At 35.4% G+C, this 10445-nt stretch overlaps 2 protein-coding genes and 2 non-coding genes across 4 annotated transcripts in view; 2 read left to right on the forward strand and 2 right to left on the reverse strand.

The window, feature by feature from the left end:
• Positions 1-338: 338 nt before the first annotated feature.
• Positions 339-1556, forward strand: CBG27285 (the record flags this gene model as incomplete). Its single annotated transcript, XM_045238330.1, has 3 exons — positions 339-441; positions 1215-1373; positions 1417-1556. The coding sequence occupies 3 exons, from the start codon at positions 339-341 to the stop codon at positions 1554-1556; spliced, it is 402 nt and encodes a 133-aa protein (XP_045100660.1).
• Positions 1557-1703: 147 nt separating this feature from the next.
• Positions 1704-1773, reverse strand: CBG28277. Its single transcript has one exon. It is a non-coding gene (tRNA).
• A 778-nt stretch (positions 1774-2551) lies between these two features.
• The window catches only part of CBG23974, a gene marked incomplete at both ends in the record, with an annotated part of 8446 nt that continues 552 nt past the window's right edge, over positions 2552-10445 (forward strand). Inside the window, 8 exons of the mRNA XM_045238331.1 lie at positions 2552-2774; positions 3701-4082; positions 4543-4887; positions 5631-5970; positions 7041-7266; positions 7845-8044; positions 8854-9261; positions 9778-10239. Of these exons, the coding sequence (XP_045091219.1) occupies positions 2552-2774; positions 3701-4082; positions 4543-4887; positions 5631-5970; positions 7041-7266; positions 7845-8044; positions 8854-9261; positions 9778-10239 (2586 nt within the window). The remainder of the gene's footprint in view (positions 2775-3700; positions 4083-4542; positions 4888-5630; positions 5971-7040; positions 7267-7844; positions 8045-8853; positions 9262-9777; positions 10240-10445) is intronic.
• Positions 3030-3102, reverse strand: CBG28400. Its single transcript has one exon. It is a non-coding gene (tRNA).

The following is a 10445-nucleotide window of genomic DNA, read 5'->3' on the forward strand; positions in this document are numbered from 1 at the left end:
GAATTTTCATAATTTCATAATTTCTGAATTTCTGATCTTCTGAATTATTGAATTTCTGAATTTCTGAATTTCTGAATTTCTGAATTTCTGAATTTCTGTATTTCTGAAATTTGTGAATTTGTGAATTTGTGAATTTGTGAACCGGAGGCCCGGTCGGCCCGGAAGTTTACCGCGAACTTCAAAATCTTGAGCGAAAAGTTAAATCATTGTTTCGAAAAAAGGTATTCAGTGTTTTTTTTCTCTCGGCCCGGCCCGGGCCGAACCGGGCCGGGCCGAAATTTCACAAGTATGCTCTTTCCGATTTTTTTCGTCAAAAATTTCCCCAAACCCCTTTAAAAATGTCACCAATTACCGTAGTCAATAAACAGGTTACTGTATTTTTAATTGCCATCAAAAATAAAGATGAGCAATCGCTGAAAAGTTTATTTCCAGACGGTCAGGGTGAGTTTTTCTGGTGAATTTTGGCCTAAAACAGATAAAGATCTTTTTTAGAATTTTCTGGAATTTCTGAAATTCGTCAAAATCTGGAAATCCAAATCAAATCAGCTAATTACACAAAATTTGGAGATATGGATGTGAAAATGAGATTTTCAGACAACTTATCTGGAAATTCGATACGAGGAAATTGGTTGTTGACTGAGGTTGGAAATCTGAAAAAGTCTGAAAATTTTGAAATTTGAAAAAAAAATTGAAAACTTTGGAAAAATCCGAAATTTTCAGAGTGCTGAAAGTGCAACTGGCTGGAAAATCAAGAAATCGAATCAAGCGAAATTCACAATTCAAATGTTTTTCAAAAATTGAATAAATTAGTTTTTTTTTAAATTATGTTTTTTCCCAGAAATTCAGAAATTCAGAAATTCAGAAATTCAGAAGTTCAGAATTCAGAAATTCAGAAATTTAAAAAATCAAAAATTCAAAAATTCGAAATTTCGAAATTTCAAAAATCAAAAATTAAAAAATCAAAATCTGGTAATTCCAAAAACTTTGAATATCATAAATTCGGAAATTCAGAAATTGCCCAAATAGGATTTTTTTTCAAAATAAAAGTAAGCAATTCATTGCTGATCGTTTTCCATTTTTGATTGATATCCATATCAGCCCCGTTCATTCTGAACTAGATTACTAGTTACTCATAGATTCAATTAGTCATTTTCCTCAGAAATAATTAGTTTAAAAGATTAAACATTTTTCTAGAAATTATATTTTTCTGATAGCAATGGACCCTCCAACAACCTTGGATTCTGATGATAAAAGATTGCTTCTTTTGGCGAAAAATCTTGAAAGGCCTAAAAAGCCTAAAAAGCCTAAAACCCGAAAAGCCGCTTCCTGCTGTTTCAACACCACTAAATACTCCTACAAAACCTGTCGTTGTTGTAAGTTCAATTCTTAAAAGTTTTTTTTTCAAATTTTCTACAGTAATCGTCTACCGCTGCACCTGGCTATTCCTAGTTCTTCTCGTTTTCCTGGCAGTTTTTATGCTCAAACATCAGAAAAAAGTTAGGAAAGCTTTCAAAATTGCTAATGCATTTTTGGAGGAGGAGAAGGGTGATGATTGAGTTTTAACTTTTTTTTTCTTAAATAAAAAATTTTTCTTTGAAAAAAACATAGAAACAATTCCATCCCAAACACCAAAAATTGACCTCAAAAACCTAAAAATCGATTTAAAACCAAAGCAAATATTCAAACAATGAAGAAAAAAAGTTTCGCTCCCGGGTGGGCTCGAACCACCAACCTTTCGGTTAACAACCGAACGCGCTGCCTACACAGGTAGAGGGGGACTGCCGGAAAACTGCTGAATGACAGCTGAAGAGGCGCAAACTGGCGAATGACTGCTAGTTGGCAGTCGAAGGAAAACTGACGGACAGTCGGAACCCGTTGGAAAACTGAATTGCAGGTTTTGATTGGAAATCGTTCAGAAAACAATTTTCCATACTCCCACTAAATTATAGAATCTAATTTTGCTCATATCAGACCACCTCTAAAAATAGGTTGTTGAACGACTGGTCAATGACTGGTGGTTGGCGGGTCAAATTTATGTAAAAGGGACGTTACTGTTGTTGCCAGTATAGGCCTGTTTAACCAATAAATTTTTATTGGTATTAGTTTCGATCTAAAGTCACAAGCTAGAATATGATGAACAACAGCTATTGAATAATGAACTGTCGAGAAGACGCAACAATTTTAGACGGTCCGTCTGCGAGGCGCAAAGCGTTGCAGACGGACCGTCGGCGGCGCGCGATTCGACTGTTCGCTTTTCGGCAGTCCGCGCCCGCCAGACGGCCCGTTTTTCGGCAGTCCCCCTCTACCTGTGTATTGCGCCACGGAAACACATTTCCCCTGTGTACCACTTGTCGGTTATCAATGTGTGGAAGAGACGCAGAGTGCGAGAGAGGAAGAGGGAGGCGGCGCGAGGTGAATCTCACTGTACAAAAATCACCGATTTCATGTTTTCGCATTTCTTACCGTTCGAACTAAAAATAATTATAAAAACATCTGACATCCCATTACTTCCTTCTTTTTTCTTCATTCTTCCCTTCAAACCACCCCAAAAATGCCCGTCTACCATAGCGTCGTAATTGAGGCTGATGACAAAAAAAGTAATGGATCAGCAGCAAAAATTCTCTATATTACTCCGAAATACAATAGAAAAGCTCATTCTAAAAAATGTGGAACCTTCCCGAAAGTTCTAATTGGCGCCACAATGGCTCTACTTGCCATTTTCCTTATTGCCTCTCTCGGACACTTTTTATACGAAAAGTTCGGTCCTGAACCAGGTGATTTTGATTTTTTAAAAATTTAAAATATTCTCAATAGAGCGATTTTGCAGTCGAAGAAACCTACGAGATTTCCAAGCAGTTCCAGGTCGATCAGCGATCCGATATTTCTAAATTTTTAGGCTCTAAATTTACTATTCAATTTGTTGCTGCTGTGTTGTTGGCTGTTTTGGGAAAATTTTTCTGGGGTGAAGATGATGAATAAATGATATTTGAAATGAGTTACAAAGCAACAAAAAATAAGAAAAAAAGTTTCGCTCCCGGGTGGGCTCGAACCACCAACCTTTCGGTTAACAGCCGAACGCGCTGCCTATTGCGCCACGGAAGCACGGCAAGCCATAGGGGTGGAGGGCAATCATAAACCCGGGACCGCGCTGAAAATTTTTTAAAATGTGGGTGTGCTTGAAGGGCGGAAAAATTGATTTTGCAGGGATTTTCAGTCTCTAAAATTCTATAATTTCATAGGAAAATCTTTTCGGAAACTGAAAACAGCTGATTCTTCAGGTTGTTGCCTTTTAACTGATTTTTAACCCAATGTTTCACTTCAAATTCAAATTAATGCATTTTAAAATTTTTCTACATAGAAATCTACTTCTTTCATTTTTTTTTCGAAATCCTTCGAAAATCCCGATTTAACCGCTGCCTTTTCTCCCTCTTCAACTTTTTTTTTCTGAAATTCTCCCAAAGTCCGCAAACACCACCACGACGAAATGCACAGCGGCGCAACTCGCAAAACAAATTTAGGCGCCAAACCGGGATTTTTGCCCATTTTCGCTCGAAATTTCTCGATTTTTCCAGATTTTCCTGACAAAAATAAATTTTCAAAGTTTTTAAAACAATTTTCCACTCAAAAAACACCCAAAATTCGTTGCAGATGGACGAAGAACTCCCGGTGGACATTTTCCGGCGAATCGTCGGTTTTTCAGTGAATTCTCGGACTTTGCTAGACCTTTGGGATGTGAATGAGTCGGCGAAGGAAGCGATAAAGAAGGAAATTCGGAAATTATCGAAAAAGGGGCCGCTGAAAATCGATTTGTGTCGATTTTTCCGCGAAGAAAATCCATTTCAGCTGGAATTTTTCGATTTTAACGGAAAAGAAGAAAAAGAAAAAAAGAAGCATCTGCATGAGAAAATTCGAGAATTGGCACGTCTTCTAGAGAAGCTTCTGGAGATTGGAGTACATTTTGATTTCGAAAATTTGAATTCCCGCGCACTGGGCTTCCAATCTGTCACCGATGAGCAATACTTGCCAAGGGCTCCGTTTATGCTTCAGAAGAAGATGATGCATATTCTGGAGAAGTTTCAGAGGTAAAAATTGGAAAAATTCAAATTTTTTTCAAAAAAAAATCTGGAATTTCCAGAATTTACAGGGTTTTTTTCCTGAAAATCCCAATTATGTTGAGCAAATTCGAAAGTTAAAAATTCAAAAAAATTGCGATTTTTCAAAATATCCGAATACCCTGATTTTTTCGCGAAATTCAAATATTTTTCTGAAAATTTTTCAATTTTCAGGCTTATCTGAAAATCCAATTTTTCTGAAAATTCAGATTTCCCAAATTTTCAATTTTTCGAGAAAAAAAATTCCATAAAATTTTTAAAATTCTAGAGTTTCGTAATTTTGTGAAAATTCCAAAATTTTCTAATTTCGAGCAAAATTTGGAGCAAAAAATCTGACAATTTACAATGTTCGAATTTTTTGATTTCCAGATTTTTCGAAAAAATCCAAGATTGTTCTAAAAAAAATTCAAATTCCCGCCATTGTTTCCAGCTCCACCGTCTCAATCTCGCCAATTTTCATGCGCCCATCTCGAATGATTCGCAGTTTCCGTCATCGATTGGACCAAATCACCACGTTGGACCTGGGAAATATGAAATCGTTGGCAGCATGCAAACTGCGCTCTACCGTACTCCCATCGCTGGAAAAATTGGAAAATTTCACCTGGAACCATGCGAATCATTCGGTTATTCATAAGATTCAGAATAAGGACCAATTGAAATCTCTAAATTTGACTTTTCATATCATTGGAAGACCCAATTTTGGGGAATTCGAGTTTTTGAAGGATTTTCGGAATCTGGAGACAATGTATTTTGGATTCTCCGTACCCCATAATCCGTAAGATTTTTGAAAAACTTGGAAAAAAAATTCTGAAAATTCGAAAATTTCTGGAATTTTTCAGTTTTTCCAAATTTTCAGTTTTCCGATTTTTCTGAAAAATTCAGATTTTTCTAGAACTTCCAATTTTTTGAGATTCTGCAAATTTGAAAGTTTTTTTTTCAGAAAAATTCGGTTTTTTTTTTGGAAATTTTAAATTTTTTTTCTAAAATTTCCGATTTTTCTGAACAATTCAGATTTTCAAAAAATTTGGAAAATTCAAAATTTTCAATTTCCCCCCATGCATCGCAAATAAATATATTATTTTTTTTTCTGAAAATTTCAAATTTTTGGAATTTTTAGATTTTTTCAATTTTTTTCAAAATTCCTGATTTTTCTGAAAATTTAAATTTTTATAGATTCTTTAAATTTTTTCTAAACCTTAAAAAAAGTCGAATTTCAGTTTTTTCAAAATTTTCCCGAAATTTCAAATTTTTCTGAAAATTCAAATTTTTTAGATTTTCCTAAATTTTCAGTTTAAAAAATTCTAAAAAATCGGATATTTCTGAATATCCTGAAAATTTGAATTTTCTAAATTTCCCACTTTTTTGAAAAATCAGATTCCCAAAAACGTTCCGAATTTTTGAATTTCTGTAATTTTAGGCCTTTTTTCGGAGAATGGAAATTTCAAAATTTCGATTTTTCTAGAAACTCGAATTTTCAAATTCCAAATTTCCCAAAGCTTCAAAAAATCGCATTTCCAGCTCTCGTATGGAAATGGACGTTCTTCTGAACCTCTACCAAGCGATTTGGAGTCGAAAACACGGAAATCTGCTCGATGCCTACCCCAAAATCCAAAATCTCGGATTCTGGAATGTTCCGGAAAAGGTACAAATTCATCTCAAATTTCTGGAAAAAAATACTAAAAATTTTAAGATTTTTCAACGGCTCTCGAAACGTGGATTGCCCATAGAATCGTTGAATTTCGGAAGTTTGGACCAGTCGTTGACCAAATTGTGCTCTTTTGATTCGGTTTTACAGGCGTTTTTCAAATTTGAGGAGCTGGAAAATGCGTTGGATTATCCTGTTGTGAAGCATTTGAATGTGAGGGAAAAATGCTGGAAAATTGGCTGAAAATGGCTGAAAATTCGTCAAAAAATTCCAAAAAAGACTTTAAAATATTTGAAAAAAAAATCTGAAAATCTGAAAAAATTCCCCAATTTTCTAACTTTTCTGGCAATTTCAAAAGCCAAAAGACTGAAAAACTAGCTGAAAATTAGCTGAAATTGCTGAAAATCCGTCAAAAATTGCCTTAAAACTTTTCAAAAATCGCTCAAAATCTTCAATTTCTTATCCCAAAAATTTCCCATTTTTCTAATTTTCTAACAATTTCGAAAACCGAAAAAATCGGAAAAAAAATAGAAGAATGTGCCAATTTTGTGATTTGTGTGTGACTGATTGTGGTCATTTTGTGACCGATTTTTGAAAAAAAAATTAATTGTTGGCGTATTTTTTACCTTAAAATTACCATTTTCAAATAAAAATTCAGGGTTTTATAGTCATATAGAATGTTTGAACAAAAATAGTGAAAAAAAAATCGAAAAAAGCTCAAAAATCAGTCAGAAATTATCCAAAAATTGGTGAAAATCCTCAAAAATCAGTCAGGAACGGTCCAAAATTCTCAAAATTGACTTTCTTTCGAATTTTTCGAAATTCCGGCGGCGTTTAGGCTGAAAAATAGTGAAAAATCTGACTTTTTCAGTCATTTCCACCTAAAAAATCAGTTGAAAATAGTCGAAAATAGGTGAAAATGGCTCAAAATTGTCTGAAAATTCGGCTATTTTCAGCACATTTCTAACCATTTTTGATCATTTTTCATGGTTTAACATGATCAAAAATCGCCAAAAATGGGTTAAAAATAGCCGAATTTTCCGATTTTGTGCTGAAAATGACGGAAAACTGATCGTAAACTAGTTGAAAAACTCTTTTTTCCAGCCCAAAATTTCTGGAAAATGGCGCTTAAAACTAGCCCTAATATCGTCTAAATTCGGCTAAAAATATTCGAAAATTTCTCAATTTTTCAGCTATTTTAAGCCCATTTTCAGCTATTTTAAGCAGCATCTTTTCTGGCCCATTTCAAGCCATTTTAAGTCTAAAAACCCCCCATTTTCCAGATGAATCTCCATACAATGCCAGCCGTGGGTCTCGATTATTACCTTCCAAATCTAATGAATCGAATCAATCAATATCCTGGAATCCAGACGATTTCTCTTCTATTCAAATGCATTTTTCATGCTCAAATGACGTCATCATGGAGTATGGAATCGAAAAAAGAGAAGAATTCAAGAAGACGTCCGATTCTAGATGCCACGTATACCGAATTCAAACTACATTCAGAAGGTTTTTAAATTTTAAATTTTGGGAATTTGAATTTTTTTAAAAATTGAAAAAACTCGAATTTCGAATTTTTCAAAACTCAAGATTTTTCAATTTTTCAGATTTTCGGGTCTAATAACAAATTTAAAAATCTGAAATTTTGAAAATTGGAGAATTGATATTTTTGAAAATCGAAAAATCTAGAATTCTGAGATTTTGAAATTTTGAAAATTGCAAATTCTGAAAATTTAAACATTTGGAATGTTGAAAAGTTTAAAAATCTAAAAATCCGAAAATCTTAAAATGGGAATATTAGAAAATTATAATTTTTGAAAATCTTAAAAATGTTATCTTTTGAAAATTGAAAAATCTAGAATTCTGAAAATTTTGAAATTTTGAATTTTACATTTTTTGAATTTTTTGAAAATAAAAAAATCCAAAAATTTGAAAATCGGTAATTTTTAAAAATTTGAAAATTGAAAAAAACCGCAAATTTGAATTTTTCGAGAATTGAAAATCTCAAAATTTTTGAAAAATTAAAAAATATGGAATTTTTGAAAATTTTGAAAAATCTCAAAATTTTTTAATTTTTTTAAATTTAGGTCTCTGTGGATTGCTCGATTTGGATCGTCAACTGCCTCAATCGCTTGAAAAATGTGAAATTTCGTTGAATTTGCCTGCTGAAACGGGACGAAAAGTGATTCCATCCGTTTTGGATTTTATTCAAAAATTGGGATCTCTGAATGATTTTCCAGAATTGATCGAATTTCATATTCAAATTTTGGGCGTCAAATGTTTTGAGGTGAGCAATTTGAAATTTGAAATTTTTAATTTTTAAAAGAAAGACGTTTTGGAACCGTGTCGTTTTAGAACCATGACGTTCTAGAACCATGACGTTCTAGAACCAGGGAATTTCAAAACTGTGTCTCTTTAAAACCGCGCTGTTTTAAAGCTTAAACGTTTCAGAACCGCGACTTTTCAAAACTGACCGTTTCGCAAATATGTCGTTTTAGAACCAGGTCGTTCTAGAACTGGTACGTTTTAGAACCGCGATGCTTTATAACTACTTTATTTTAGAACCGCAACGTTTCAGAACAGCGACGTTCTAGAACCGGGGTGTTTAGGAACTGTGTTGCTTTGAAACCGCGACGTTTTAGAATTATGTCAGTTCAGAACCATGACGTTTAAGAACCGCGACGTTCTAGAACTGCGTCGTTTCAAACCCATGAAATTCAAGAACCGCTAAAATCTAGAACTTTAACGTTTCAAAACCGTGTCGCTTCAGAACCGCGGCATTTTGGAACAAAGAAACATCACAACCGCGGCATTTTAGAAGTGACCGTTTCGCAACTATGTCGTTCCGAAACCGCGGTGTTTCAGAACCGCGACGTTCTAGAACCAATGTATCTTGGAACTATGTCACTTTGAAACCGCACTGTTTTAGGACTGACCGTTTCGCGTCTATTTCGTTGAACCGTAAAGTTTTAGGATCGCGACGTTTCACAACTAACCATTCTAGAACTGCGTAATCAAAAATTTCAAGCTTTTTTTTTGAATTTCAGAATTTCCCAGAATTCCCGAATCCCTCCTAAAATCCCATCATTCTTTCAGCAACTAGTCCATCAAATCGGTGAACACCTCGGTCCCCATCTTCACCGTGTCAGCATCTACGCTCCATTGAACTGCACTGAGAAATCCACAGCTAAGCGACTGATGACCCGAATCGCTGAGCTATTTCCACGTGCCATAGAAATCTCACTTCCCGTCGATTTCTTCCGAATTCTAATGTCAGAATCTGCTCAAAATTCGCCAAATTGGCGTCAGAAAATCACAAAACTCGCCAGGAAATATTCATTTGATATGGAAAAATGTTGTATTTCAACTGGATTCTTGCCACGTGGCAGTGCATTCATGCCAAAAGGGGAGGAGCCAAGAGAGATGACACAAGAGGAGGAGGAAAGAGAAATTGAGGAATTGGAAGAGTCAATGATTGGGAATGGAGGAGTGGAAATGATTGAGGTTCGTGGCCTAACTTTGCAAGTTGGGTTTTCTAGGCCACCACTTCAAAATGGCCTAAAAATGCCCTAACATGACCCTAGTGTGTTTTCTAGGTCATTTTGAAGCGGTGGCCTAACTTTTGCAAATTTGGTTTTCTAGGCCACCACTTCAAAATGGCTTTAAAATAGTCTAGCATTACCCTGTTGTAATTTCTAGGTAATTTTAAATGGTGGCCTAACTTTTGCAAGTTGGGTTTTCTAGGCCACCACTTCAAAATGGCCTAAAAATGCCCTAACATGACCCTAGTGTGTTTTCTAGGTCATTTTGAAGCGGTGGCCTAACTTTTGCAAATTTGGTTTTCTAGGCCACCACTTCAAAATGGCTTTAAAATAGTCTAGCATTACCCTGTTGTAATTTCTAGGTAATTTTAAATGGTGGCCTAACTTTTGCAAATTTGGTTTTCTAGGCCACCACTTTAAAATGGCAAACATTTTTGGATTAATTTATTCCTCAAAATCTCAAAAAAAGGTTTTCCAGGACGACGACTGGATCGTAGACGACGACGACGATGATGGTGAAGAGGTGGAAGGCGACGAAACGAACGATTTCGAGAACACTGAAATCGTTTACGAATCCGAAGAGGACGAGCTGGACGATTTGGAGAGGAAACTGGAAAAAGAAAGCGATCGGCGGCATCAAAAATGGCAGAAAAAGCAGAAGAAACGAGTGATTCTGGAGGATTCAGAAGACGATGATGACGTGGAGAATAAGGAAAATCTGGATGATTCTCATGATGTCGTCGATTGGAATAAACTGTCAGAAGGCGAGGAAGAGGATTCAGATGAGAACGATGATGGGAATAGGAATGGGTTGTTTGATGATCAGGCTGTGGAATCGGATAGGGAAGAATCAGAAGATGACGTGGCAGATGAAGAGGAGGAGGACGAGGAGGAACCAGAATTGGAGAGCTTGGATGATTCGGACGATGAGCGCCTTTTTGTGAGTTTTTGCATTTGACACGGTGTCCTAACTTTTGCAAGTTGGGTTTTCTAGGCCACCACCTATTTTTAGACTAAAAATGGCTTAACATGGCCCTGTTGTAATTTCTAGGTCGTTTTGACAAGGTGGCCTAGAAACCCAAATTTGCAAAAGTTAGGCCACCACTTCAAAATGACCTAATAATGTCCTCACATGATTCTGGTGTG

This window comes from Caenorhabditis briggsae, assembly GCF_000004555.2.
Source record: "Caenorhabditis briggsae complete genome, chrV, whole genome shotgun sequence".
Lineage (NCBI taxonomy): Eukaryota > Metazoa > Nematoda > Chromadorea > Rhabditida > Rhabditidae > Caenorhabditis > Caenorhabditis briggsae.